Here is an 8,870-nt window from a genome sequence, read left to right as displayed (position 1 = left end):
TAAGTTAATTTCATAATTAAGGGAATTGCTGAAAAAGCATGAAGAACAGAATAAAGCAAGGAGCAAAGGAATCCACAGCAAGAAAAAGTTTTCCGATTTCCTTTTTCTGGATTAACATGGCTGCCAAGAGGGAGAAAACAGTGATGGGGTGTTGCCTCCGTGGTTCCTCAGCTACAGCACCACCCATGGGAACCTCCATGCCTGCAACTGCAAGTGTTGGAGAAGTTGTCATACAAGTAGCAGCTTGTAGAGTTCATCTGATGGATGAAGGAGAAGCTCTTGAACTGGCTCAAGGCCACTTCATGATCGTGAAAACCTTCGAAGAGAATGTGTCTCTGGCTACAATCATAAAAGTGGGAGATGATCTTCAATGGCCTTTGACAAAAGATGAGCCAGTAGTTAAGCTGGATACTCTCCATTACCTGTTTTCCTTGCTGGTGAAAGATGGTGAGCCTCTCAGCTACGGTGTGACCTTTTCAGAAGCTACTTTGGGAAGTTTGAGCTCGCTGGACTCGTTTCTCAAGGACCACTCTTGCTTTTCTGGCTTCAATTTCAACAAGAAGAACAATCTAGATTGGAGGGAGTTTGCTCCAAAGGTTGACAATTATAATCATTTTCTGGCCAAGGCTGTTGCAGGAGGAACTGGTCAGATTGTGAAGGGCATCTTCATCTGCAGCAATGCTTACACCAATAAGGTTTTGTTCTCTTGTTGACTCACTAGAGAGTAATTCAGTGTTTTCCCTTTGCTTTTCACTTTTATTTTATGATGCTTGAACCTTGTAATTTCTTGAGGCTAGAAAAATGTGTCTGTGACTGAAAGACTGATGATGTCGAACAGAATACAATGTTAAACTATTCTCTATATTCATGTACTCTGTTTTCATTTTAAGTTTGAAGCCCAGAAAATCAAGTTTTGAACTTTACTGCTAATAAAGTGAAAGGTGAAATTGTTACAAAAATTTATCGTGGGGTAAAGCCACCCCAGAAAGTTTTCCATATTGCACTCTCGTTAGAAAATTTTGTAGCAGTTATATATATCACTAGAATATTTTTGTTAGTAACACATTTACATGAGCTTTTTGAGACTAAAACTCAAGTGAAATTAATTACAAAGACAGAGTTATAAACATCAAATGAATAGTCTGTCTGAAGAAAAAAGAAAGAAAGACAATCAAAATGCTGTTTATACCAATAAATGTCTAAAACTTGCTGGTTGGAAAATCACCAGGTCCAGAAAGGAGGAGAAAAGATCCTAAATAGTTCTGCAGATGAGAAAAATGGTGTTGTTGTGGCCAGGGAAAGCATGAAGGACAAGACTCTGAGCGCCTCAAAGAAGAACAAGATTAATAAAAATCTCAAACGGTATTCAAGGAATGAAACTGGACACATAAATCATTATGTTTAGTGCACATGTGAATGAGTAATAATAAATGTCTCTTGTATTTGCATTATAGTGTGAGAAATGTGTCCAAGATGACAGAGAAGTTGAGCAAATCTCTGCTTAATGGTGTTGGTATAGTGAGTGGATCAGTGATGAATCCTGTGCTTAAATCCCAACCAGGAAAGGCATTCCTAAAGATGCTTCCTGGGGAGGTTCTTTTGGCTTCCCTTGATGCAGTGAGTAAGTAAAAGTTAAAACCATCTGAAACACTTCAAACAGTACTTTTTCTTTCAGATAAGCACCACCACCCTGACTTCTTTAATTTCTGACTCTTCTAATGTGCTGCAGACAAGGTTCTTGATGCTGTTGAAGCTGCTGAAAAACAAACTCTTTCTGCCACTTCCAAAGCTGCATCAAGAGCGGTTTCTAACAGGTAAAGGACATCGCACAGAAAATAAGTTATGCAGAGATTAAATGTAGCCTTATTTTAAGTTTAAGCAAACTAGTTACTATCTTTTTACAAAATTCTTAAACTCTTAGATATAACTTTTACCAGAAGAATCTACTCTAAACTGTTTAAAAAGTACTTCAAATAAGAGTAGATTAAATGTTATACTTATGATATGATATTTAAGTAATATGCATATGCTTTTTTGCCTATAGTTGAATTTAAAAGATGAGATTTGGTAATAGGTTTGGGGAAGGTGCAGGGGAAGCTACTGAACATGTATTTGCAGCTGCTGGACATGCTGCAAACACTGCTTGGAATGTCTTTAAGATACGAAAAGCTTTAACTCCAGCTTCTTCAGCAACCAATGGAGTGCTCAAAAAAGCTGCCAAGGTTCCAGCTTTTAAATAAAAAACCAAATTAAGTTTCTTTTTTTGTTTGATTATGAAAGGTTTAATGAAGATAAACACCATGTGGTGGAACAATTTGTACCTATTTTAATCACTTCAGGCTTTCACATTTTAATTGGTAACCCATTTTAGATGGAGTATCAACACTAAATAGAAATCGTTAGATAAAAAATGTTATAATTAATGAAGAGAGCAGCATTATCTGTTTCTAAAAAGGTTTACTTTTTACAATGATTTTGATTATGATGTGAGTTCCAATATTCTTTTAATTAACCAACTTAAGTTATTCAATGTTTCATGAAGAATGCTCACATAAACATAGACTAGTGAAATAGGTCTTGCCGTGAGATTTTATTTTATTTTATTTTATCATTGATGTTTGAGAGATTGATTATCACACAGCAATAATAGCGTTTACATTTTAATTTATGAGAGCAGATGGATAATGTATGTGACAAAATGGATCGCTGGTAAAAAAATGTGATATTGGATCAAATTAAAACAACTTGAAGCCATATGATAAAATATAGAAATGAATTTTAAATACTGAAATTAAATTAAATGCAAACCTATCTAAATTTATCACTTAGTTTGCAGTAACAGTTAAAACTTAAAAGAGCAAAAACAAATGTTTTCATTTAATCCAAATTTAGATAGGTCTGCATTTAATTTAATCTCAATATTTAAAATTCATTTCTATATTTTATCATATACCTTCAAAGACAAAAAAAGATTTCATCATATTTAAACTTTACTTATAAATCTAATAAATAAATTAGTTCTATTTTAGTTCACCCATAGGAGTTTACAATCCGCATGAGTCCATTCCATCTTAAAACAGAACAAAAAAAATAAATAGATGAAGGAGTGAGAAATAATTAGAAAAAAAATAGAAATACAGAATTGCATTTTATTAACATATAATTAAAAAAAAAAAGCATGTAGCATTGTGAAAATTTTAAACACTTGTTATAGCTATATTTTAACTACCAACAATATTTTTTCCATTTTATTTTAAGGAACTAAAATAAAAGTATTTCTTTACCTAAAGTTTATTTTATTTTATTTTGAAAATTATCAAATTATTAGAGAGAAGTGTATATAATCCGCAAATTGTTTATTTCCTTTTATTATTCTGCATGATTATGCGATCGGATTATAAACATGCTTTAATAAGCATATATTGGTTAAAATGATGTGAGAAAATGTATAAAAATATTTTGACAGTAATGGTTTAAACAATATTAAAAATCGCAATATAATTATGCGTATTTTCAGCTTTTACAAGTATTTGATAGCTTCTAATACAATTAAAAGAAATTAAGCGTAATTTAAAAAAAAAAGAAATATAGATAAAGTGTGTTTAAAAATAATACTTCAAATCATCTAACAAGAAGTAGTGTTTCAAAGTAAGACTTTATTATTATCTTTTTAAATAATTGAAGTTATGTTTTAAAATATAATTTTAGTTCTTTATTTTTATTTTCAAAGGTAATTTTAAGTAAAATATTTTTAATTAAATTCAAATGAGATTTCTATTTTTAAAAAAGCTCATTTATAAATATATATTGTAAATCATGTTTTAAAATACAACTTATGATGTGCTGATTCTTTAATTTTATTTGCAAATTGCCATTGTATACTTTGGAAACCTAATGAGACGATAAACACAGACAAGACTATAAACCTAATAAGATAAGTAGTATTTCTTTTTCCATTTGACAAAATGATTGGAAATTTCAGAATTCCAAATAAACTAGACGTATAAAATAAAATATAATTTTTTTTAAAAATTTTGGAAAATTGATAATAGGAGGAGAAGAAATTTGTGGGGTCCACAAAGTGAGGGCGTATGTTAACATCTAACGAAGTTCAAGTACATTTATGTTTCTTTGAATCTAACAGAAGCAAACAACGTTAGATTGTGGGAACAGATCATAGATTAGATCATATATAGGAGATTACATAGGACAGAGAAAGAGAAAAAAGAGCTATGGAAGGGGAGGAAGGAGGTGCGAGGCTTAGCATTTACAAGGCGGCGAGAACCATAAAGCGAAGAGACAACAGTTTATACAACGCTCTCAGATCGATCTACCAAGACTCCATCTTTGTCTCTGAAATCTCTGTCCTATGGCCCCAGCTCCCTCTCCTCGCCAACCTCCGCTGTGGACTCTGGTATTCTCGAGCCTTCCACTCCACCTGCTATTTCAAATCCACCGACGGCCACACCAACAACTGCTCCTTCAGCACCTCTCGCCTCAACCTTCACGTGGCCCAACTGGCCGGTACTCTTCTTTCTCATTCCCAATTATCAAAGACGTAAGCTTTCTGCGTTAACGCTCACCATTTTTCATCTGGGTAGGTAGGAAAGAAGGGAGGCTGCATCATCGTTGATTCCACTCGAAGAGGAAAGCGCTTCCCTGATAGCATGTCCAAAACTATACCCATTTGGACCTGTGTTTTCAATCGGGCCATCAGGGACTTTCGTGTGAGAAAATTTTCTTTTCATCGCTGAAATACATTGTTGGTTATTCATCTTGTTTTGAGGTTTCACTTTAGTCCTTGGTTTGATACGATTCACTTTGATTCTCTTTGTTTCTGATAGATTAAATTGGTTCACTTTTGATTCTCTTTGTTTCTGATAGATTAAATTGGTTCTTAACTGAAAGGACGAGGGACTGAAGTGTACTTTAGCAAATATTATTGCTTATGATAATGTTTCAGTTATGTGATTGACTGCTTTGTCTTCATAAAATAGGACTCTAATGGTTGTGATGAAAGTGTTCGTGAATGGGATTGCTCCTTGCACCTTCCCCTGTGGGTTTCCCAAACAGAAAGAGCTTCCATTGAGAAGAGGTTAGAGGAATGGACTCTGTTACTGAAAGCAAGTGGGGCTGATATTGCATCCCTTGCTGCCTGCTTGAGGAAGCCCTTGCGCCCTCTCTGGATTTCGCAGAAAACTGTCATCTGGTTAAATGAAGTGCCTCACCATGAATCTTGGGATTTCACACCCATCATTCTTGTTTCAGCTTCTTCATCAGTTGGTGTGAGCCAACATGGTACTACCTCTGAGTTCAGCTGGAATTACATACCTGGTGCAGGAGATGATGAAGAAAGCTGGGCCAGGGGTTTATCACCTGTCCTTTTCTGGAAACATGTTTATGATCTTATAAACTCAGGTCCTGATGTGTGCAACCAGAAGGTTGCAGATATAGTTGAAAAGAGTAGAGTAAACCGTGCTTATAGAGGAGAAAGTGCACCACAGATTACAGTTAAGCCCCTTAAGTCATCCTCTCTTACACAGGAAGAACCATCAGTGACTTACGATGCTTCGATTGTTAAAACTGATGCCGAGTCTTCCCAAGATTCTGGATTTTCTTGGTTGGGGTCAACTAATTTGGCAGTTGGCACATCTCGAATGGGTATGCTTTAGTTAATTAATCAAGGCCACTTATAATCCTTTGTGCATTTCTTTTAATGATGACCGGTCCTGTTGAGTTTATGATCACAATTTTTGAAAACAAAGGTCTGTAAAATGGAAATACACTGTTAAACTTACAGTTCGGACATACTTTTGTTGCCTCTGCTTCTGATCAGCAATCACACATTGAGCATTGTTTTTAGATTCTTCTAAAATGTTTATGTGGCCGACTGTTCGGTGTCAATGTATGGTGCAGCTGCAGCTGCTGCCAATGTAGATTGCATACTGAATTGTGATCAGGAGTCCTTCTCTGTCTGTCTTCCCAGTGCTGAATCATATTTGCATCTACCAATGATGGTTAGTACGTAGTTGAAGGGAAACTTTTCATTTGGTTTTATTCTTGTGGAAATACTTACTCATTCCTACTCATCTTAATCTTTTATGGTCAGACTTCAAAGTTTGATAGATTTTCTTTATTGATCAATCTTCCTAAAGCGGTGAGCTTTGCAAAGTTCAATCTCAGCCAGGGAAAAAGACTTCTAGTTTGTTGTAATAATGGTAATGGCTCTGAAGTAGCCTCTGTCTACTTTCTGTATTTTATTAAGTGGACTAGGATTTGTTTGAAACCAAATGACATGTATTCATTCCTTCTGTGATGTTTATGATTTGAAAACAGTTCAATTTCCATTGATATAGCATTGTTTCTAGTTTATTTTTCTTTTCCTTTGTATATTTGATGAATGAATACCTGAACTCCCATTTCACTCTCCCAGATATTTGTTTTGCTTACTGATCACTCCCAATTTTGTATCCTTGTAGTCAATTCAACACCCCTTTCATGAATCTTCCTCTAGGATTCTTGGTATCTTGAATCTTCATTAGTAAAAATTCCTTTAAAGCCTATCATTACAACACTCATAGTATCTCATACTTAAGAAAATGTGGGAATCTCAATTCATGCTTTTACAAACTTCCATAAATTACACGTGTATCCTTTATATCTTTCAATTTTTGTACCTATTTCCTGTGTACCTTTTACTCATCCTATACTTGTGTATCTAAGATATTTTCCTGTGAACCAAGCTCCTTCATATGTACTTCTCAAGTGTTTGTTGTATGTTCAGAGTTACATTCATTGCCCTTTGAACTTGTATTATTGTATCTTTTTTTTTTTTTCTTTCTAACTTCATTTTGAATCTCTAAGGTGCATTTCCTTAATCCTTTAAAATGATTATCATAGACCATTAAGTGATGTGTCAAACAAATAATATATAAAATTTCTTTGCTTTTCAGGGGAAGATATTAGTGTATGTGTTTGTTTAGCAATCTTAATGTCATTATTTGATGAAAAAGGTACGGATCTGTATATCTTTCACTTTGTTAGAAAACTTTAGTTAAGAAGCCCATATCTCACTTACTATATAATAAATGCATCATAGTTATTGTTGCATATTTATCATATCATTTTTCAAGTATTATTGATGTAAAATTTATGTTTTTAAGACAAGTTTGATACAGAGAGAGAGGAGGGTGGAGAGACATGTTCATATTTATTTACTGAATACTTAAAAACTGATTGTCAAATAGAGTAAGGGAATTATGTAGGAAACATTAAGCATAGGAAAGTTAAAACCAAAATGAATGATTACAGCATAATTGTACACTTAGAATAGTCTTTCCATTTTCTTTATCTCAAGATGAAAATATTCATGTAGTTTGAAACACAATAAGCGTCTGACTTTGAACAAATATAATACATTTTCACTTGTCTATGCTGCTATTGCATGTCCATCACTGTGTGTGAAGCTCATTAGGCTTAAATTGGTTGTAGGATGAGTAAGTTGGCATGATGTTCTATGCAATAGATGATAAGAGAGTAGATTTAATGAGTAAGAGTTAGATCTATGCTTGCAAATCCAGGCTCAAACTAAGTTTTCTGCATTCGTATTCTTGAATATTGTGAGTTTTGATGCTTTATAATAAGTCCATCACTAATCTTTGGTCCCTGTGTTTACATTTCTTTCTTAAAGGTAAGTTTGATGATGGGAAATCCTTCGAGGCAGCACAAGTCACTAAATGGGATATGAGGCGACGGCTTGTATATTTATGCAAGTTTGCAACAGATGCTCGGCCATCCAGAGGAAATTTGAGACAAGTTTTCAACTTTCTGATTGGTGGAAAATGCGATCATGAGGGAAGAGATGAGTAATTGGAATTGAAATTGCACCTGAATGATTGATTACCTTAAACTTTGAAACAATTCCAGAACCAGTACGCAGAGAATTGTTGTATGCCTAAGTTTATTTTAAATTGATAACTATCTTAATAATTCTTAGTTTCAGGCTCTGATCAGAAGTCTATCTTAATAATTCTTAGTTTCAGGCTCTGATCAGAAGCCGCAAATTCTGAAATGTCTGATTAGGTGATAGATTCTAGCAACATGGGCTAAACATTCAATAGTCCTTTAGGTAAATAATGGTTTATAATTAGTTTTATATTTGTGGACTTTTTAGTTATCAAATATTGATACATTATTTATATACTGACTTTGTTGAATCAACACATTTCAAAATTCACCCTTTATTTTAAGCTATACAAATACAAAACATGTTATTCAATTCATACCTCAATTGAAAAATATTTTAAAATTAAAATCAGCTTAACTATTAACAGACTCAATCAATTTAATATCTAAATTTTGATTAATGAATATAAATATGATAATATTTTATGCAAAATTTTAATCTCTGTAGTGTGAAATTGAAATATTTAGACAATATGATTTCACATAAATATTGTGAAAATATTAATAGAATGGGCAACTTAACAACTGAATTTATTAATGTCATTTACAAATAACAATATTGGGGAAAGATTTCCAAGATGACTAATTGCCTTGCTTTTCAATTTAGTTTGGTTGTGGAAACCGAATTTGCAAACAATGCAAGTTCGTATAACAGTTGAACCTTGTTATTAGTTGTAAATATTCATATATACTTGTTGAACGACAAACATGCGTGTATGATCATAATGAAGTGGCGTCAAATCAGATTGTGAGAGAGTGATGTTTCTTTTGGGCCATGCATTTTAACATGACGTTTTTAGGTTGTGTTGTTTTGTAGTTGATTGAGAAAAGAATTGATGATTTGAAGGCTTTTTAGTTTGTTTTTAGAGATGAGAAAGACACGGAAAGTGATGATGTGTGACATA

At 33.4% G+C, this 8,870-nt stretch overlaps 2 protein-coding genes across 3 annotated transcripts; both read left to right on the top strand.

Annotated features, from left to right (window-relative positions):
- LOC148205383 (senescence/dehydration-associated protein At4g35985, chloroplastic-like) lies at positions 1-2,361 on the top strand. 2 transcript variants are annotated; one of them, XM_088103126.1, is made up of 5 exons: positions 1-695; positions 1,229-1,362; positions 1,455-1,621; positions 1,730-1,814; positions 2,092-2,322. In XM_088103126.1, exons 1-5 carry the CDS (start codon positions 39-41, stop codon positions 2,102-2,104), a joined length of 1,056 nt encoding a protein of 351 aa, XP_087959252.1. In that variant the 5' UTR covers positions 1-38; the 3' UTR covers positions 2,105-2,322. The 2 variants fall into 2 exon arrangements, with proteins under 2 accessions (XP_087959252.1, XP_087959251.1); XM_088103125.1 differs by having other exon boundaries at positions 6-695; positions 2,075-2,361.
- A 1,795-nt stretch (positions 2,362-4,156) lies between these two features.
- LOC148205382 (uncharacterized protein C3F10.06c-like) lies at positions 4,157-8,157 on the top strand. The gene is made up of 7 exons (XM_088103124.1): positions 4,157-4,524; positions 4,606-4,727; positions 4,998-5,661; positions 5,917-6,017; positions 6,110-6,218; positions 6,954-7,013; positions 7,691-8,157. The coding sequence occupies exons 1-7, from the start codon at positions 4,233-4,235 to the stop codon at positions 7,867-7,869; spliced, it is 1,527 nt and encodes a 508-aa protein (XP_087959250.1). The 5' UTR covers positions 4,157-4,232; the 3' UTR covers positions 7,870-8,157.
- Positions 8,158-8,870: the final 713 nt, after the last annotated feature.

The sequence above is a fragment of the Vigna umbellata genome, chromosome 1 (genome assembly GCF_029865625.1).
Source record: "Vigna umbellata cultivar VRB3 chromosome 1, Vumbellata_1.0, whole genome shotgun sequence".
NCBI lineage: Eukaryota > Viridiplantae > Streptophyta > Magnoliopsida > Fabales > Fabaceae > Vigna > Vigna umbellata.
The sequence above is the reverse complement of the archived record's forward strand: the minus strand, read 5'-3'. Positions and strand labels throughout refer to the sequence as shown.

Bases quoted from the DNA above. Each gene is read 5' to 3' on its own strand.
- LOC148205382 (XM_088103124.1), top strand. From the start codon at position 4,233: ATGGAAGGGGAGGAAGGAGGTGCGAGGCTTAGCATTTACAAGGCGGCG. The intron at 4,525-4,605 runs GTACTCTTCTTT...CTGGGTAGGTAG, and splicing joins TCACGTGGCCCAACTGGCCG to GAAAGAAGGGAGGCTGCATC. The intron at 7,014-7,690 runs GTACGGATCTGT...TCTTTCTTAAAG, and splicing joins GTCATTATTTGATGAAAAAG to GTAAGTTTGATGATGGGAAA.
- LOC148205383 (XM_088103125.1), top strand. From the start codon at position 39: ATGAAGAACAGAATAAAGCAAGGAGCAAAGGAATCCACAGCAAGAAAA. The intron at 1,363-1,454 runs GTATTCAAGGAA...TTTGCATTATAG, and splicing joins ATTAATAAAAATCTCAAACG to TGTGAGAAATGTGTCCAAGA. The intron at 1,815-2,074 runs GTAAAGGACATC...ATTTGGTAATAG, and splicing joins TCAAGAGCGGTTTCTAACAG to GTTTGGGGAAGGTGCAGGGG.